Source organism: Solea solea, chromosome 17 (genome assembly GCF_958295425.1).
Source record: "Solea solea chromosome 17, fSolSol10.1, whole genome shotgun sequence".
Lineage (NCBI taxonomy): Eukaryota > Metazoa > Chordata > Actinopteri > Pleuronectiformes > Soleidae > Solea > Solea solea.
In genome coordinates, this window is record NC_081150.1 from 3,182,311 (window position 1) to 3,202,622 (window position 20,312).

The window sequence follows — 20,312 nt, forward strand, 5'->3', positions numbered from 1 at the left end:
CAGGCCAAAAAGGCCCGATAGGACTCCTTAAGCGTCCTACCAGCGGGTTTGGGGTTTACTGCCACGATAGGCACCAACCACCTTACGGTCACAGCTCCGGTCAGCAGCTCAAGGAGGCATGAAACATGGCCAACTCGGACTCAATGTCTCCCGTCTCCCTCGGGATGTGGTCGACGTTCTGACAGAGGTGGGAGTTGAAACTCTTTCTGACAGGGGACAGATGTTCCCAGCAGACCCTCACAATATATTTAGGTCTGCCAGGCCTGATTGGCATCCTCCCCTGCCACCAGAGCCAACTCACCACCAGGTTGTTATCATTTGACAGCTCCGCCCCTCTCTTCACCCGAGTGTCCGAGACATACATATATATATATATACATACGTATACATATATATATATAGGGCCACAAGTCTGACGACACGACTACGAGGTTGAGCATTGATCAATTAAATCAATTTCTGCTAAGTTATATATTATAAGGCCATATATTCTGGTTTTATCAAAACAATATGGATATTTAAGTGACCATTTATTGAGACAAAAGTGAATTTAAGCCATCACATCTGTGGGCTTTTGCTTTTCTTCTCATCAGTAAAATTAAGAAAGAAATCAAAATGTTAGCAATTGCTTCAATTAAATCATTATAATAATGTAAACATTTAGTGGTATAAAAAACAATCTTGTGCCAATTATCAAAGAAGAAGGCATATGTTTAAGAGCAGCGCTTGTCATCAAACCGTTATTAGTTAACAGTAATTTCTTCAATGTGATTTTTCAAATAAGTGAATTGTCCAAAACACTCAAGGGATGAGTCTGTTTAAATCCAGAATAAACAAACCACTGCAATTTACTTAATCAAAATATTTTAAATATCTTGAACATAATGTTGAATGTGTGAATCGAGGAGAAGAAAGTCAACATCAAGTCTGCATACCAGCCAAGCAGAAGAGAAAGGGAAATGCATCGCCTGAGGGGAGAAATCAAGAATCTCAATAAGCTCTTCAAAGGAGCCCCTGCTGATGAAAGGGAAGGCATCAAGGATTGACGAGTCAACTCCAGGAGCGCTTCTGCAGACTCTGAAGAGCAGCAAGTGCTCTGAAGAAGCGGAAGAACAGAGAGAGAAAAAGATCCCAGTTCACGAAAGACCCCTTCCGATTCACTAGAACACTGCTGGGCGAAGCAAAATCAGCAAGACTGACCAGCTCCAGAGAAGATGTGGAGGCGTTCTTGAAGGAGACCCACAATGACACCTCCAGAAACCAGGCCCTGGACGCCAACCCAAGCATCAACAACACAAAGACCCGGGAAAAAGAGCTCAACATCAGCGAACCATCCTGGAAGGAAGTCCAAGAGGTGGTGAATAAGGCCGAACATGATCTGCCCCTGGCCCAAGCTGTATACCCTATAAGGTATATAAGAAATGCCCAATGCTCCTTCGGAGGCTGTGGAAGTTGTTCCGGAGGGTCTGGAGAAAGGGTACCATTCCATCATGCTGGAAGAAGGCAGAGGGCTGTTTTGTGCCAAAGGAAGGGAACTCCTCAACCATTAAGATCTTCAGAAGGCAAGATCTTCTTTTCTATATTGGCCAAAAGGATGACCTTGTACATGACAGAGAATGGATACATTAACACCGCTATCCATAAAGGCGCAATTCCAGGCTTCTCGGGATGCCTGGAACACACCGGAGTTCTCAGTCAGATGATCTGTGAGGCTAAAGCCAGCAAAGGCAACCTGACTGTTGTCTGGCAGGATTTTGCCAATGCCTATGGACCAATCCCACATGCCCTCATCAATGAAGCATTAGTCCACTACCACATCCCTCAGCACATCACAAGCTACTTAGGCGGAATCCAGCTACGATTCAAGACACCCCATTTCACAACACAGTAGCAAAGCCTGGAAAAGGGCATCGCAACTGGGTGCACAATTTCCCCCATCTTCTTCGAGCCAAGTTTAAAGCATGGCTCTGTCAACACGGACTGTTGCCAAGACTCATGTGGCTGTGTCGAAGGAATGGAGAGGAAGTTCAATAAGTACCTCCGAAAGTGGTTGGGAATCCCTCCAAGCTTCACTTCAGTTGGCCTCTACATAAGATCAGGGCAGCTCCAACTTCCTCTGTCATCCGTGATAGAGGAATTCAAAGTTGCAAGGTGCAGTCATAATGACATACAGAGACTCCCAGGATAAATAAGTCAGACATGCAGGCATCATCACTAGATCAGGACGCAAGTGGGCAGCTGACTCATCCGTTGCACAAGCTGAGAGCATACTGAAGCTACGTGACATCATAGGAGCGCCATGCACATGAAAACAGGGTCTTCGAACCTCTCATTTCCAACAGTGGAGGAAGGCAGGAACCAGTGACAAAAGAGCCATGATTCAAGAGGAGGTACGGAATCTAGAAGAGGAAGGACGAAGATCAAGGGCAGTGAAGCGAGCTTCCCAAGGAGCCTGGACCAAATGGGACCTTCCCAAGAGGAAGTTCACCTGGGCTGACCTATGGAGACTGGAGCTGTTCCACATCTCTTCCTGCTGTGATCAGTGTATGACGCACTCCCAACTCCAACAAACTTGCACAAGTGGGGCATGAGAGAGGACCCATTGTGCAAGCTTTGTGAGAGAGGGGTACCATGGCACACATCCTATCCGGGTGTAAAACAGCACTCACCCAAGGAAGGTATAGGTGGTGCCACGATGAGGTACTCATGACACTCGCTAACACCTTAGAGCAGGAGAGGAAAAAGAAACGTCAACCACTTCGGAAAACATCAATCCAGTTTGTAAGGGAGGGGGATAAGCCACCAACCACAGCAACAACAAGAACCAGTCTGCTGCAAAAGGCCCAATCATGGGAAATGAAGGTCGACCTGGGAGGAAGGCTGAGGTTCCCCCATATTGTCCAGACAACCCTGAGGCCGGATATGGTACTGTGGTTGGAAGAGGCAAAAAATCCTCATAGAACTCACAGTCCCATGGGAAGTGGGGTGTAAACAGGCCTTTGAAAGGAAGAGAGCCAAATACCAATACCCTCTGCATGACTGCGGGGGAAGGGATGGCAGGCATGGCTGTTCCCAGTCGAGGTCGGCTGTAGAGGATTCCCTGCCTACTCAATGTGGAGAATACTCACAGCCATTGGAATAACAGGGAAGGAGAGAAAGGCAGCAGCTCGCAGGATGGGGGAGGCTGCAGAAAGAGCCTCTTGCTGGTTATGGAGCAGGAGAGAGGAGCCAAGCTGGAATCCATGAGGAGTAGATGGGCAGTGACATGGCCACCACTGCTGACCCACAATCGGCAGGGTGTTGCGGATAAGGGTCGAAACACCCAATGAACAATGGCTACCGCCTGATGACATCAAGTCCTCCTGGCCAAGGCTACATTCACTTAAAGTGAATGAAAGAGGAAAGCATCTTAGGATGTACTTGTAATCATATGTCTGGCAATGCATAAAATAACAATCTGCATTTGAACATGCTCATGAGGGCAAGCATGTGTGCCAAGGTACTTTGAGGGGATAATGTCCTGTATATAACCTGCCAATGAAAGACTTACTCTAAATAATATCATGATTATTTCTTGAATACGTTCATGTATATATTCAGTAATTCTTCTAAAAGCATTGCCTGTGTGTTACGATAAAACCTTCACAAGAACAAGTCATGGACAACTAATACTGATTTATGTGAATTTTAATATAGCTTGCGTCTTACTATTGGACCTTCAAGGTCATGGACAACTTATAACATTGACAGTGACAAAAAGAATGACAATAACAGCAAACACATTAAAAGAAATAAATATTAGGTTTACAAAGGGACTGACCCATCACACAGTTAATGACAACACCTCACATATTAGGCACTTGTCAAGAGGCTTTCTATACATTGTGTTGCAAAAACAGACAGTAACTGCATAGCACAGATGGAATTTGTATAAATAAATATGAGCTAAATACAGAGATATGAGACATAATATATTCATCCTTAGTGCCAGACCTGATCACTCAAATCAGTCAGTGAATCGAGACTGTCCTCCAATGAAACGTACATATAGGTCCTATGCAGGAATTATTAACTATATGTCCTATATGTCTACGTTTTCAAAACCAGCGCCCCTAGCGGTTGTATACATGACAGCAACCTGGTACCTTGGAAGTGGTATCTAGTAGCTTCGCAGTTGGAGGACAGGTTGAGTAAATCATATAATGAATCAAGAGAGTTTAGAATTAGAAACATCATCTGTAAATATTTTCCCTGTAATGATCATCTTAAAAGCTGATCGAAACCAGCTGTAAAAGAAAGCATAAATAAATGGATTGAACATTGAATTTGACCATCCAAGCCACTTCAGTGACTGTATTACATGAACCTGTATTGTAGAATTGCTGAAAGGATTGAAGCTCATACAGAGAAAGAAAGGCGTCCAGCTCATGAGAAAAATACCCACCACAATAGACAGAGTTTTAGTTGCCTTTTTCTCCATTTTACTGACAGTTGCAGTAGATTTTGCCATGCTCTGGATGCTGCGTGCCTGTTTCTGTGCCACCATCAAAATCTTTAGGTAGATTGTAGACATCAAAATAGTTGGGATGCCGTACGCAATAAAAACTCCCACAACTACTGTACTCTGTTTTGTTTTTTTAAATAAAGCACACCTATTGATATTTTGTCCTTTATCAGGGGCCTGAAACGTGTAAATAATTCCATTTAGAGTGGCAAATGTCCAGGACACCATGATCATGATCAAAATAACACGCACAGTTATTCTATTTCTGTATCTCAGAGGCTGACACACTGCGTAATATCTGTCAACAGAAATGAAGCTCACATTCCAAACGGAGGTATTGCACAGTATAACATCTAAGCTGCTCCGTACCATACACAGGAAATCATTGAGACGCCAATATAAGCTCATAATAATCATGATGCTGAAAGGCACAACTAAAAGTCCAACTAGCAGGTCAGCCACAGCCAAAGAGAGCATCAGAAAGTTTGTAGGAGTGTGGAGCTGTTTGAAGTAAACAATGGAGATTATTACAAGCAGGTTTCCACACATTATGAGAACTGACAAAGAGCCACCAAAAATACAAAATAAATATGAAAGCTCCACTGCAGTAATGTCAGGAACATTTGCAGATTCATTAAAAAGAAGCTGTTCAGCAAAAACATCAGATGTTGCCATGCTTTAAAGATCACTAATACGTTAATAACGTGCCTGACAAGACAAATAAATACAGAAGTGACATTATCATACACCGCAGTATAGTCTTTGGATGTGTGTTTCAAATCTCAAGCAGTGCCACAAGATTACAAGTACTTTTCAAGCACATTAGCATATCAAGAAAGTTGTCAACTATTAATTCAAAAATCCAAGATTACACTTTCATTTAAACTGCTCCTCAAAGAAATATTTACGACCTCTTTGCCTTCAATCGAGGATAACTGATGAACATACATTTGTTGTGCCTCAGGTCATTCAAGATGGACTCAAATTGCTTCTTGGATGGAGATAGTGTCCTTTATGCCTCCAAAGAGGGAGGGAATGAGTGTAGAGAAATCTGCAAACATTCTGTATTGTTTCTGCTTTTTATCCACATTGGCCTGGCATTTTGTTTGGTTTGATTATTGCGTCAATCTTACGCTCATGACTCTTCCAGTGACAATACTCGCTGACCAATCAGTGGCCAGCAGTCTGTTGACTGTTGCATCAGCTGAATGTGCTTGGAACTTTGCCAGAGCAGGTACTAAAAAAAGCAGCCAGTACTATCCCTGATGGAAAAGCAAAAAAAGGGAGTTGAGTCGAGGTTGCAGGTTCTACAGTGGGGGCATTCCCTCGAACTCTCTCATGATTCTTTTCATCACTGGTCTAAATTACAGAATTTCATGCTGTCAGAACAAGCCTTTGTAGCCACCTGCTTTAATCACCTCAGCCTGCTCACCTACTCATACCAGCCATGCCGCAGCCACCAGCCATTTAACCACTGTTGCTCTGAATTAGCCTACCACTGATTATACTATGTTTCATGAATTTCTTGGCCGTTCTGTTGTATCATTTAATATTATTAAATTGTAATGAATATGTCGGATCAGATTTGAATTGGCATTCATTTATTCATTTTTGATGTACATATACAGCATATTTTATGCCACAAATGAATAACATTTTATTCATTCATGCTTTTATATTTTTTTGAAATAAATGTATAAATAAATAAATAAATTTGACATTTTTAAATAATTTCCTTCTGTTCACATTCTGTTTCATCAAATAATTAAATGTACAGTATGTAATTTCTGCTGCTAGGCGTTTCTCTCTCTCGCTCTCTCTCAATCTAAACAATAATAAAAGATTGAGTTTGATGACTTTGGCAAGCAGTATGGGATGGGATGATGAGCTTTAGCTTACTATACTGTAACTACAGTAGTCAAACTAAATATGACATTAGTCTGGTCATTTTTAGACATTTCAGAAAAGTTGTTATAATGTTATTATTTCTTTAAGAAATTTGATCGTGAAATACATGTTTTAATAACGGTTGTTATGTTTTATGGTAAAGGCGATAAGGATCTTACAGGGAGAGGCATGTGACCATGTTATTTCTGAGAGTCAAAATGCTGTGTTCATTCAGTGCAACATACCCTGGAAGCAGTCTTTTTTTTATTCAACCAAATATTTTTACAAGTCTCTTTTAATTTAAAAGCCCTGACCCACTGCATTATACTTAATCAAAATAAACAGATATAATCTTAAATGTGTGGGGTTTTTTTGCTCATTGATAACTTTAGTGAATCCGGTTAACAGGTTGCTTTGATTAGACACCATCATATACAATATAAGTTTGTGATGACTGAAGACTAATACTGTAAATGTGGCTATGAATACAAATATACTGTAGACACAGCGTTGATATTTACAAAATGATTCTAGTGCTGTGTGTTTCATACACTACTCTAAAATACTGTATAAGCAAAAAACTTATTCATAATTAAAATCCTAACTGTATTAGAAATTAGTCAGCACTGGAAATGTATTAGTTATACACATTGCTTGTGTGTTTTTATAGGATCTTCCCAAGGGATGGTCATGGACACCACATTGACAGCAACAAATATTTATCTGTCTATATTCATCTTACAACTGCACTGTGTGCAGAATGACAATAACAACATACACAGTCGTACAGATACATATTAGGGTTTATAGATTGACACATCACATTTTTTTAGGAGGACATCACGTTGCATGTCATGTACTTCTCAAAATGTTTCCTATACACTGTTGCAAAAAACAGTTATTGCATAACATAGAAAATTGTTTGCATAAATGAATACATAGATGTGAGAATGTACACATTCCTAGAGCAAGACCCGATTAATGACACATCAGTGAATCAAGAGAGTTTAGAATTAGAACAATCATCTGTAAATATTTTCCCTGTAATGATCATCCTAAACGCTGATCGAAACCAGCTGTAAAAGAAACCATACACAAATGGATTGAACAATGAATTTGACCATCCAAGCCACTTAAATGACTGAATTACATGAAGTGGTATTGTATAATTGCTCAAAGGATGAAAGCTGACGGACAGAAAGTAAGGTGTCCAACTCATGAGAAAAATCCCCACCACAATAGCCAGAGTTTTAGTTGCCTTACTCTCTACTTTATTGACAGCTGCAGTAGATTTTGCCATGCTCTGGATGCTGCGTGCCTGTTTCTGTGCCACCATCAAAATCTTTAGGTAGATTGCAAACATCAAAATAGCTGGGATGCCAAACCCAGCAGCAACCCCAACAACTACTGTATTCTGTGTTTTCGGTTGAAATAATACACATCTGTTGTTTTTCTGTCCTTTTTCTGGGGCCTTTAATGTGAAAATAATTCCATTTAGAGTGGCAATAGTCCAGGACACCAGAATCATGATCCCAACGACACGGACATTTATTTTAATTCTGTATCTCAGAGGCTGACACACTGCGTAATATCTGTCAATAGAAATGAAGCACAAGTTCCAAATAGAGGAATTGCACAGTAACACATCTAAACTGCCTCGTACCTTACAAAGTAAATCTTCAATATGCCAATATTTCACAAAGAGCATGATACTGAAAGGCACAACTAAAATTCCAACTAGCAGATCAGCCACAGCCAGAGAGAGCATCAGGAAGTTTGTAGGAGTGTGGAGCTGTTTGAAGTAAACAATAGAGATTATTACAAGTAGGTTTCCAAACAATATGAGAACTGACAAAGAGCCACCAAAAATACATAATAGATATGAAATAGTCACTGCAGTTATGTCAGGCACATTTGCTGATTGATTAAAAACAACAACATCTGAAGACTCCATGCTTAAACGATCACTAATACCTAAATATCCTACCTTACAATAAGAAAATTGCACCTGCATGTGACATAAGAATGTAGCAGTACAAAGTATTTGTATGTTTCATGACATGCTCTTAAACCTGGTCTGTGAAAGGTGTCTCTAATCTCTCTGCTATTGAGGAGTGTCTGGATTATAAATTATGTTCAAGCTTATTAACATATTCAATTCAAGAAAGGTGTGTTTAAAGTAGGTCAACATGCTGAATATTTAGTATTTAGTTATAGCAGTGATAGTAAACTTGAGTTTATTATTACAGTTTAATGTGCTGTTTTTCATTTTAAACTGTTCCTCTTGCTATGATCCATTCACTGGCCGCATTATTAAGTATGTGTTCAACTGTTTGTCTGACTAAGTGGCAAATATCATGGCAGCAACTCAATTCATTTAGGCCTGTAAACATGGTCAAGGCAACCTGCTGAAGTGCCAACCAAGTACTAGAATGGAGAAGGTTGATTTAAGTAACCATTTTTCATAGTTGTTGGCGTCCAAAGCTAAAGATTTATTTATTTATTTATTTATTTATTTATTTATTTGAATTAGGGACAATGCACATTCATGAACATTTCAGTTTTAGCTGCAAAGCTAGTTTTCAACTGTAGTCCCTGGGCAAAGGTGTGGAGATGCCAATAAAAGACATATACATTAGTAAATAAAACAGTAAAAGTTAGTACATTTCATAAATATCCACAGCACATAAGACAAAGTGACAAATTACATTCAACAAGTGTGACATACAGAGACATAAAAAAATGTCTTTATCATTATCTTCTAATGAGTGCAATGTTGGTTAGATTTAGGCCAGATTTCAGCTGATTTTTAAAAGTGTCATATGTAGGAAGTTCCTGTATAGCATGGGGGATACTGTTCCAAGTGTGACCGCCTCTAACAGAGAGAACAGATTGTACAAACACAGTCCTTCTATAGGGCACCTCACAGTCACCTCTGGACACTGACCTTGTAGCTGGGCCAACAGCAGACTTAAACTTTATATTTTCACTTAGTGTTGGAGGTGCGAGTCCATGAAGTATTTTATATATTGAACAAGCAAATTTGAAATATTTGAAATTCTCAAAACTCAAGAGATTATACGTTTCTAGAATAGGACAATGATGATATGAGATTGGTTTTCTCGCAAAGATTTTTATCGCCCTTTTATATAGTGATTCAGTTTGTTTGAGAGTGGTTTCACCAGTGAGTGTCCCGTGTGTAAAACAGTATTCTATGTGTGAGAACACCATGGCATGCAGAAACATCCTCGCTGCCTCTCGTGTCATGGATAATCTAATATGTCTGAAATTGTACAGACTGAATTTTATTGTTTTGGAGATTTTCTTGACGTGATTCTTGAATGTAAGGGTGGAGTCAAGAATCACTCCAAGGTACTTGAACTCCTGCACCAGTTTAAGCTCCTCATTTCCCAAAAAGACGTTTGAATTTGTACATTTGTTCATTTGTTTAGAGAATGTCATTACACTGTCTTTTGGGTGTTTAGGAGAAGGCACAATTTTGGAAGCCAATCTTGAACTTGGACCATGGCAGATGTAAGGATGCGACCAGCTTCATGTATACTTTTTGCTGGTGCATATATTACTGCATCATCTGCATACATTTGTATATTAATGTTCGTGCATGCATCTGGAAGGTCATTGATATATAACGAAAAGAGAGCTGGTCCAAGTATGGAGCCTTGTGGAACTTCCATGGTACACTCTCTGAAAGGTGATTTGACACCGTTGACCAGAACTGATTGCATTCTATTACAGAGATATGACTTTATCCAGTTAATAGATTGCACGGAAAGGTTAAACTGGGTTAATTTGGCTAATAAGATTTTGAGGTCAACGGTATCAAAAGCCTTCTTTAGGTCGAGGAAAACTGCACCAACACAGCCTCCTTTATCGAGGAAGGCCTTTGTTTTTTTTCTAGGAAAACACTAAGTGCAGTTTCTGTTGAGTGGTGACGACAAAATCCGAACAGATCTGTTGGGATTTTCAAGGACAACCGTCTTTGAAGTGATTGGTTCAAATATGACAACATTTTCACAGCAGCAGTACTGTGGGGAAAAAAGAGGTTTTAGTAGAAGCAGACCCAGCGTAGACTGAAACTTGCCACGTAGCAGCTATTTCAGGCCTTTCTTGGGGAAAGCTTTCAGCAAGAATTCCCTGATAACATCACCGAGCACTGGGGCATTCCCAAGGCAGGGGTTTGTCGTAGTCAAAAGGGAAGGGTCAAATTTACTGACAAACATGGCAGAACCAACCTGATCAATACAGCCCTCTTGAGGCTGTGGATAAGCGTCAGGTTCAGTTACTGAATTTACTTTACCATAATCGGTGCAAAACCTTGGACTTTTGTCTGATTTTTCAACCAGCAAACAGGGTCCCCCAACTCGAGAATGAAGTTTCTGCGATTCCTTTGTCGAGCATGTATTTTCATTTATATGTCCATAACTTTATGTTCATCATCAGAAATGCCACAGAAACGCTGGCGAATGGGATGCACATCACCCACGTCAATGTCATGCTCTATAACATGAGTTCGACTCGGTGTTTCGCCAAACAAAGACGGATAACTGCAAATGAGAGCAGACTTTCAGCAGATAGATGACCGAGTAATGATGCCAAATTATTCAGTGCTTCTGTGTTTTTCAGTCTACCAAGCAACAAGCTTTTATCGGGTGCTCTAACGCAATCATCCTCTCCTGTAGATAGTTGACTCACCATTGCTGCCACTGCTGAGGGAGATTTAACGTCACAAGCATAATGCGGTTCAATGGAAACACGTATTTCTTTGGCTTTAGAGACATTTTAGCTAAATGTCTCTAAAGCACTATACTGTAACTGCAGTAGTCAAACTATATATGACATTAGTCTGGTCATTCTTAGACATTTTAATGCAGAAAAGTTGTTATAATGTTATTATTTCTTTAAAAAATATAATCATTTCATCGTAATATACATTTGTTAATAATGTTTGTTATGTTTTATGGTAAAGGCGATAAGGATCTTACAGGGAGAGGCATGTGACCATTTTATTTCTGAGAGTCAAAATGTTGTGTCCATTCAGTGCAACATACCCTGGAAGAGGTCTTTTTTCATTCAACCAAATATTTTTACAAGTCTCTTTTCATTTAAAAGCCCTGACCTACACTATAGACACCACCATATACAATATAAGTTTGTGATGACTGGAGACTAATACTGTAAATGTGGCTATGCATACAAATATACTGCAGACACAGTGTTGATATTTACAAAATTCTTCTAGTGCTGTGTGTTTCATACTCTACTCAACTAAAATACTGTATAACCAAAAAAAAGTAACTTATCCTCTTATTCATGATTAAAATCATGATTATTTCCTAACTGTATTAGGAAGTAAATAGTCAGCACTGGACATGTGTTAGTTGTACACATTGCTTGTGTGTTATTATAGGATCTTCCCAAGAGAAGGTCATGGACACCACATTGACAGCAACAAATATGTATCTGCCCATATTCATCTTACAACTGCAGTGTGTGCAGAATGGCAATAACAACATACACAGTCATACAGATACATATTAGGGTTTATAGATTGACACATCACATTTTTTTTGGGAGGGCATCACGTTGCATGTCATGTACTTCTCAAAAACAGCCAGTTATTAACAACATAGACAAAATGTGTACATAAATATGTCAGATGGATACATTCCTAGTGCAAGATCCGATTAATGAGTGAATCAAGAGAGTTTAGAATTAGAAAAATCATCTGTAAATATTTTCCCTGTAATGATCATCCTAAACGCTGATCGAAACCAGCTGTAAAAGAAACCATACACAAATGGATTGAACATTGAATTTGACCATCCAAGCCACTTAAATGACTGAAGTACATGAAGTGGTATTGTATAATTGCTCAAAGGATGAAAGCTGATGGACAGAAAGTAAGGCGTCCAACTCATGAGAAAAATTCCCATCACAATAGCAAGAGTTTTAGTCGCCTTTCTCTCCACTTTACTGACAGCTGCAGTAGATTTTGCCATGCTCTGGATGCTGCGTGCCTGTTTCTGTGCCACCATCAAAATCTTTAGGTAGATTGAAGACATCAAAATAGCTGGGAAGCCAAATGCAATAAAAACTGTAACAACTACTGTACTCTGTGTTTTCGGTTGAAATAAAACACATCTGTTTTTTTGTCCTTTGTCTGGGGCCTTTAATGTGAAAATAATTCCATTTAGAGTGGCAATAGTCCAGGACAACAGAATCATGATCCCAACAACACGGACATTTATTTTAATTCTGTATTTCAGAGGCTGACACACTGCGTAATATCTGTCAACAGAAATGAAGCACAAGCTCCAAATGGAGGAATTGCACAGTAACACATCTAAACTACCTCGTACCTTACAAAGTAAATCTTCAATATGCCAATATTTCACAAAGAGCACGACACTGAAAGGCAAAACTAAAAGTCCAACTAGCAGGTCAGCCACAGCCAGAGAGAGCATCAGGAAGTTTGTAGGAGTGTGGAGCTGTTTGAAGTAAACAATGGAGATGATTACAAGAAGGTTTCCAAACATTATGAGAACTGACAACGAGCCACCAAAAATAAATAATAGATATGAAATAGTCACTGCAGTTATGTCAGGCACATTTGCTGATTGATTAAAAACAACAACATCTGAAGACTCCATGCTTAAACGATCATTAATACCTAAATATCCTACCTTACATTAAGAAAATTGCACCTGCATGTGACATAAGAATGCAGCAGTACAAAGTATCTGTATGTTTCATGACATGCTCTTAAACCTGGTCTGTGAAAGGTGTCTCTAATGTCTCTGCTATTGAGGACTGTGTTATGTTCAAGCTCATTAACATATTCAATTCAAGAAAGGTGTGTTTAAAGTAGGTCAGATAGTAAACTTTAGTTTACTATCACAGTTTAATGTGCTGTTTTTCATTTTAAACTGTTCCTCTTGCTATGATCCATTCACTGGCCACATTATTAAGTATGTGTTCAACTGTTTGTCTGACTAAGGGGCAAATGTCATGGCAGCAACTCAATTCATTTAGGCATGTAAACATGGTCAAGGCAACCTGCTGAAGTGCCAACCAAGTACTAGAATGGAGAAGGTTGATTTAAGTCACCATTTTTCATAGTTGTTGGCGTCCAAAACTAAATATTTATTTATTTATTGATTGATTTGAATCAGGGACAATGCACATTCATGAACATTTCTGTAAACGTGCCAGTTTTAGCTGCAAAGCTAGTTTTCAACAGTAGTCCCTGGGCAAAGGTATGGAGATACCAATAAAAGACATATACTGTACATTAGTAAATAAAAAAGTAAAAGTTAGTACATTTCATAAATATCAACAGCACATGAGACAAAGTGTCACATTACATTCAACAAGTGTGACATACAGAGACATAAAAACAATCTTTATCATTATATTCTAATGAGTGCAATGTTGGTTAGATTTAAGCCAGATTTCAGCTGATTTTTAAAAGTGTTATATGTAGGAAGTTCCCTTATAGCGTGGGGGATACTGTTCCAAGTGTGACCGCCTCTAACAGAGAGAACAGATTGTACAAACACAGTCCTTCTATAGGGCACCTCACAGTCACCTCTGGACACTGACCTTGTAGCTGGGCCAACAGCAGACTTAAACTTTATATTTTCACTTAGTGTTGGAGGTGCGAGTCCATGAAGTATTTTATATATTGAACAAGCAAATTTGAAATATTTGAAATTCTCAAAACTCAAGAGATTATACGTTTCTAGAATAGGACAATGATGATATGAGATTGGTTTTCTCGCAAAGATTTTTATCGCCCTTTTATATAGTGATTCAGTTTGTTTGAGAGTGGTTTCACCAGTGAGTGTCCCGTGTGTAAAACAGTATTCTATGTGTGAGAACACCATGGCATGCAGAAACATCCTCGCTGCCTCTCGTGTCATGGATAATCTAATATGTCTGAAATTGTACAGACTGAATTTTATTGTTTTGGAGATTTTCTTGACGTGATTCTTGAATGTAAGGGTGGAGTCAAGAATCACTCCAAGGTACTTGAACTCCTGCACCAGTTTAAGCTCCTCATTTCCCAAAAAGACGTTTGAATTTGTACATTTGTTCATTTGTTTAGAGAATGTCATTACACTGTCTTTTGGGTGTTTAGGAGAAGGCACAGTTTTGGAAGCCAATCTTGAACTTGGACCATGGCAGATGTAAGGATGCGACCAGCTTCTTGTATATTTTTGCTGGTGCATATATTACTGCATCATCTGCATACATTTGTATATTAATGTTTGTGCATGCATCTGGAAGGTCATTGATATATAACAAAAAGAGAGCTGGTCCAAGTATGGAGCCTTGTGGAACTCCCATGGTACACTCTCTGAAAGGTGATTTGACACCGTTGACCATAACTGATTGCATTCTATTAGAGAGATATGACTTTATCCAGTTAATAGATTGCACGGAAAAGTTAAACTGGTTAATTTGGCTAATAAGATTTCTCCTTTTCGAGGAAGGCCTTAGTTTTTTCTAGGAATGCACTAAGTGCAGTTTCTGTTGAGTGGTGACGACAAAATCCAAACAGATGTGTTGGGATTTTCAAGGACAACCGTCTTTGAAGAGATTGTTTCAAATATGACAACATTTTCACAGCAGCAGTGCTGTGGGGAAAAAAGAGGTTTTATTAGAAGCAGACCCAGCAAAGACTGAAACTTGTGACAAAAAGTGACAAAAAGAATGACAATAACAGCAAACACATTAAAAGAGATAAATATTAGGTTTATAAAGGGACTGACCCATCACATAGTTAATGACAGAGACAACACCTCACATATTAGGCACTTGTCAAGAGGCTTTCTATACATTGTGTTGCAAAAACAGACAGTTACTACATAGCACAGATGGAATTTAAATAAATATATGAGCTGAATACAGAGATATGAGACATAATATTTTCATCCTTAGTGCCAGACCTGATCACTCAAATCAGTCAGTAAATCATATAATGAATCAAGAGAGTTTAGAATTAGAAACATCATCTGTAAATATTTTCCCTGTAATGATCATCTTAAAAGCTGATCGAAACCAGCTGTAAAAGAAAGCATAAATAAATGGATTGAACATTGAATTTGTCCATCCAAGCCACTTCAGTGACTGCATTACATAAACCTGTATTGGAGAATTGCTGAAAGGATAGAAGCTCATACAGAGAAAGAAGGGCATCCAACTCATGAGAAAAATCCCCACCACAATAGACAGAGTTTTAGTCGCCTTTTTCTCCATTTTACTGACAGTTGCAGTAGATTTTGCCATGCTCTGGATGCTGTGTGCCTGTTTCTGTGCCACCATCAAAATCTTTAGGTAGATTGCAAACATCAAAATAGTTGGGATGCCGTACGCAATAAAAACTCCCACAACTACAATATTCTGATTTTTTTTTTGAAATAAAGCACACCTGTTGATATTTTGTCCTTTATCAGGAGCCTGAAACGTGAAAATAATTCCATTTAGAGTGGCAAATGTCCAGGACACCATGATCATGATCAAAACAACACGCACAGTTATTCTAGTTCTGTATCTCAGAGGCTGACACACTGCGTAATATCTGTCAACAGAAATGAAGCACACGTTCCAAATGGAGGTATTGCACAGTATAACATCTAAGCTGCTCCGTACCATACACAGGAAATCATTGAGATGCCAATATGAGCTCATAATAATAATGATGCTGAAGGGCACAACTAAAAGTCCAACTAGCAGGTCAGCCACAGCCAGAGAGAGCATCAGGAAATTTGTAGGAGTGTGGAGCTGTTTGAAGTAAACAATGGAGATTATTACAAGCAAGTTTCCACACATTATGAGAACTGACAAAGAGCCACCAAAAATACAAAATAAATATGAAAGCTCCACTGCAGTAATGTCAGGAACATTTGCAGATTCATTTAAAAGAAGCTGTTCAGCAAAAACATCAAATGTTGCCATGCTTTAAAGATCACTAATATGTTAATAACGTACCTGACAAGACAAATAAATACAGAAGTGACATTATCATACACAGCAGTATAGTCTTTGCATGTGTGTTTCAAATCTCAAGCAGTGCCACAAGATTACAAGTATTTTTCAAGCACATTAGCATATCAAGGAAGTTGTTCTTGTATGTGATATCCAAGGATAATAATGGTTTTAGTCAGTCACCCATTAATTCAATAATCCGAGATTATATTTTCATTAAAATTGCTCCTCAAAGACAATATTTACGACCTCTTTGCCTTCAATCGAGGATAACTGATGAACATACATTTGTTGTGCCTCAGGTCATTCAAGATGCACTCAAATTGCTTCTTGGATAGAGACAGTGTCCTTTATGTCTCCAAAGAGGGAGGGAATGAGTGTAGAGAAATCTGCAAACATTCTGTATCGTTTCTGCTTTTTATCCACATTGGCCTGGCATTTTGTTTGATTTGATTCTTGCGTCAATCTTACGCTCATGACTCTTCCAGTGACGATACTCGCTGACCAATCAGTGGCCAGCAGTCTTTTGACTGTTGTATCAGCTGAATGTGCTTGGAACTTTGCCAGAGCAGGTACTAAAAAAAGCAGCCAGTACTATCCCTGATGGAAAAGTAAAAAAAGGGAGTTGAGTTGAGTCAAGTCGAGGTAGCAGGTTCTACAGTGGGGGCATTCCCTCGAACTCTCTCACGCTTCTTTTCATCACTGGTCTAAATTACAAAATTTCATGCTGTCAGAACAAGCCCTTGTTGCTGCCTGCTTTAATCACCTCAGAAATGAATGACATTTTATTCATTCATGCTTTTATATTTTTTTGAAATTATCTTCTTCTGTTCTATCAAATAATTAAATGTATAGTATGTAATTTCTGCTGCTAGGCGTCTCTCCCTCTCTCCCTCTCCCTCTCTCTCTCTCTCTCTCTCTCTCTCTATCAAGCAAAACAATAATAAGACTGAGTTTGATGACTTTGGCAAGCAGTATGGGATGGGATGATGAGCTTTAGCTTACTTCCTGATTAAGTGACTGATCCTCTGTGTCAAATAATGCTATCACTGCATTGATCTTGTAGCTGGTACCTGGTTAGTGTGTGTGTGTGTGTGTGTGTGTGTGAGTGTAGTGCTGTTAAGTAATGTAACATGTTTCTTGCGAGATCCAAGACTTTTGCAAGACCTCCTGATTCTGAGGACTCTCGGGCGATGGCCCTGATCTTGCAAGGCTGGTTTTCCACAAACAGACAGTTGGGAGAGTGGAGAGAGCCTTCCCCCTGCAACAAGCTACTATAATGACGCAGGCGCTGTTAAATTAGAAAATCCTGCAAAGTACAGCACTGGCTAATGTGCAGCTTCATACCAATGAGTCCTGACATTTTATACAGAGGGCAGTCTAAAGAGTTTAAAGCTTTTGTATTCATGGTGATTTTTTTTTAATGCCAAACTCTATGAAAATCATAGCAGGAGCTCCACAAAGAGTATGACATCATTAAAAGGCAACTGAACTAAATGACACGATCAGTTACCTTTAATGGAAACACATATTTCTTTGGCTTTAGAGACATTTTAGTTAACTGTCTCTAAAGCACTATACTGTAACTACAGTAGTCAAACTAAAAATGACATTAGTCTGGTCATTTTTAGACATTTTAACACAGAAAAGTTGTTATAATGTTGTTATTTCTTTAAGAAATTTGATTGTGAAATACATTTTTTAATAACGGTTGTTATGTTTTATGGTAAAGGCTATAAGGATCTTACAGGGAGAGGCATGTGACCATTTTATTTCTGAGAGTCAAAATGCTGTGTTTATTCAGTGCAACATACCCTGGAAGCAGCCTTTTTTCATTCAACCAAATATTTTTACAAGTCTCTTTTCATTTAAAAGCCCTGACTCAGTGCATAATACTTAATCAAAATAAATAGATATAATCTTAAATGTGTGGGTTTTGCTCATTGATAACTTTAGTGAATCTGGTTGACAGGTTGCTTTGATTAGACACCACCATATACAATATACGTTTGTGATGACTGAAGACTAAAACTGTAAATGTGGCTATGCACACAGATATACTGCAGACACAGTGTTGATGTTTACAAAATTCTTCTAGTGCTGTGTGTTTCATAGTCTACTCAACTAAAATACTGTATAACCAAAAAAAAGTAACTCATCCTCTTATTAATAATTAAAATCATGATTATTTCCTAACTGTATTAGGAAGTAAATAGTCAGCACTGGACATGTGTTAGTTGTACACATTGCTTGTGTGTTATTATAGGATCTTCCCAAGAGAAGGTCATGGACACCACATTGACAGCAACAAATATTTATCTGCCTATATTCATCTTACAACTACAGTGTGTGCAGAATGGCAATAACAACATACACAGTCGTACAGATACATATTAGGGTTTATAGATTGACACATCACCTTTTTTTTGGGAGGGCATCACGTTGCATGTCATGTACTTCTCAAAAACAGCCAGTTATTAACAACATAGACTATATATGTGAATAAATATGTCAGATGGATACATTCCTAGTGCAAGACCCGATTAATGACACATGAGTGAATCAAGAGAGTTTAGAATTAGAAAAATCATCTGTAAATATTTTCCCTGTAATGATCATCCTAAACGCTGATCGAAACCAGCTGTAAAAGAAAGCATACACAAATGGATTGAACAATGAATTTGACCATCCAAGCCACTTAAATGACTGAAGTACATGAAGTGGTATTGTATAATTGCTCAAAGGATGAAAGCTGATGGACAGAAAGTAAGGAGTCCAACTCATGAGAAAAATCCCCACCACAATAGCCAGAGTTTTAGTCGCCTTTCTCTCCACTTTACTGACAGCTGCAGTAGATTTTGCCATGCTCTGGATGCTGCGTGCCTGTTTCTGTGCCACCATCAAAATCTTTAGGTAGATTGCAAACATCAAAATAGCTGGGATGCCAAATGCAATAAAAACTGCAACAACTACTGTACTCTGTGTTTTCGGTTGAAACAAAACACATCTGTTGTTTTTTTGTCCTTTGTCTGGGGCCTTTAATGTGAAAATAATTCCATTTAGAGTGGCAATAGTCCAGGACACCAGAATCATGATCCCAACAACACGGACATTTATTTTAATTCTGTATCTCAGAGGCTGACACACTGCGTAATATCTGTCAACAGAAATGAAGCACAAGCTCCAAATGGAAGAATTGCACAGTAACACATCTAAACTTCCTCGTACCTTACAAAGTAAATCTTCAAGATGCCAATATTTCACAAAGAGCACGATACTGAAAGGCAAAACTAAAAGTCCAACAAGCAGGTCAGCCACAGCCAGAGAGAGCATCAGGTAGTTTGTAGGAGTGTGCAGCTGTTTGAAGTAAACAATAGAGATTATTACAAGAAGGTTTCCAAACAATATGAGAACTGACAAAGAGCCACCAAAAATACATAATAGATATGAAATAGTCACTGCAGTTATGTCAGGCACATTTGCTGATTGATTAAAAAGAAGCTGCTCTGCAACATCAGAAGACTCCATGCTTAAAAGATCACTAATACCTAAATATCCTACCTTACATTAAGAAAATTGCACCTGCATGTGACATAAGAATGCAGCAGTACAAAGTATCCGAATGTTTCATGACATGCTCTTAAACCTGGTCTGTGAAAGGTGTCTCTAATCTCTCTGCTAGTGAGGAGTGTCAGGATTATAAATTATGTTCAAGCTCATTAACATATTCAAGTCAAGAAAGGTGTGTTTAAAGTAGGTCAACATGCTGAATATTTAATATTTATATTTAGTAAACTTGAGTTTATTATCACAGTTTAATGTGCTGTTTTTTATTTTAAACTGTTCCTCTTGCTATGATCCATTCACTGGCCACATCATTAAGTATGTGAACAACTGTTTGTCTGACTAA

The 20,312-nt window shown here is 38.7% G+C and overlaps 4 protein-coding genes and 1 pseudogene across 4 annotated transcripts; 1 reads left to right on the forward strand and 4 right to left on the reverse strand.

Annotated features, from left to right (window-relative positions):
- Positions 1 to 125: 125 nt before the first annotated feature.
- Positions 126 to 1,891, forward strand: LOC131444008 (uncharacterized; annotated as a pseudogene).
- A 5,497-nt stretch (positions 1,892 to 7,388) lies between these two features.
- LOC131444009 (trace amine-associated receptor 4-like) lies at positions 7,389 to 8,345 on the reverse strand. The gene has a single exon (XM_058614121.1). The coding sequence runs from the start codon at positions 8,343 to 8,345 to the stop codon at positions 7,389 to 7,391; it is 957 nt and encodes a 318-aa protein (XP_058470104.1).
- A 3,763-nt stretch (positions 8,346 to 12,108) lies between these two features.
- Positions 12,109 to 13,062, reverse strand: LOC131444011 (trace amine-associated receptor 4-like). Its single transcript, XM_058614122.1, has one exon. The coding sequence runs from the start codon at positions 13,060 to 13,062 to the stop codon at positions 12,109 to 12,111; it is 954 nt and encodes a 317-aa protein (XP_058470105.1).
- A 1,910-nt stretch (positions 13,063 to 14,972) lies between these two features.
- Positions 14,973 to 18,017, reverse strand: LOC131443839 (trace amine-associated receptor 4-like). Its single transcript, XM_058613863.1, has one exon. The coding sequence runs from the start codon at positions 16,370 to 16,372 to the stop codon at positions 15,401 to 15,403; it is 972 nt and encodes a 323-aa protein (XP_058469846.1). The 5' UTR covers positions 16,373 to 18,017; the 3' UTR covers positions 14,973 to 15,400.
- Positions 18,018 to 18,255: 238 nt separating this feature from the next.
- On the reverse strand, positions 18,256 to 19,930 carry LOC131444012 (trace amine-associated receptor 4-like). The gene has a single exon (XM_058614123.1). It carries the CDS (start codon positions 19,928 to 19,930, stop codon positions 18,965 to 18,967), a length of 966 nt encoding a protein of 321 aa, XP_058470106.1. The 3' UTR covers positions 18,256 to 18,964.
- Positions 19,931 to 20,312: the final 382 nt, after the last annotated feature.

Excerpts from the sequence above, each read along its gene's own strand:
- LOC131444009 (XM_058614121.1), bottom strand. The coding sequence starts at position 8,345 with ATGGAGTCTTCAGATGTTGTTGTTTTTAATCAATCAGCAAATGTGCCT.
- LOC131444011 (XM_058614122.1), bottom strand. The coding sequence starts at position 13,062 with ATGGAGTCTTCAGATGTTGTTGTTTTTAATCAATCAGCAAATGTGCCT.
- LOC131443839 (XM_058613863.1), bottom strand. The coding sequence starts at position 16,372 with ATGGCAACATTTGATGTTTTTGCTGAACAGCTTCTTTTAAATGAATCT.
- LOC131444012 (XM_058614123.1), bottom strand. The coding sequence starts at position 19,930 with ATGGAGTCTTCTGATGTTGCAGAGCAGCTTCTTTTTAATCAATCAGCA.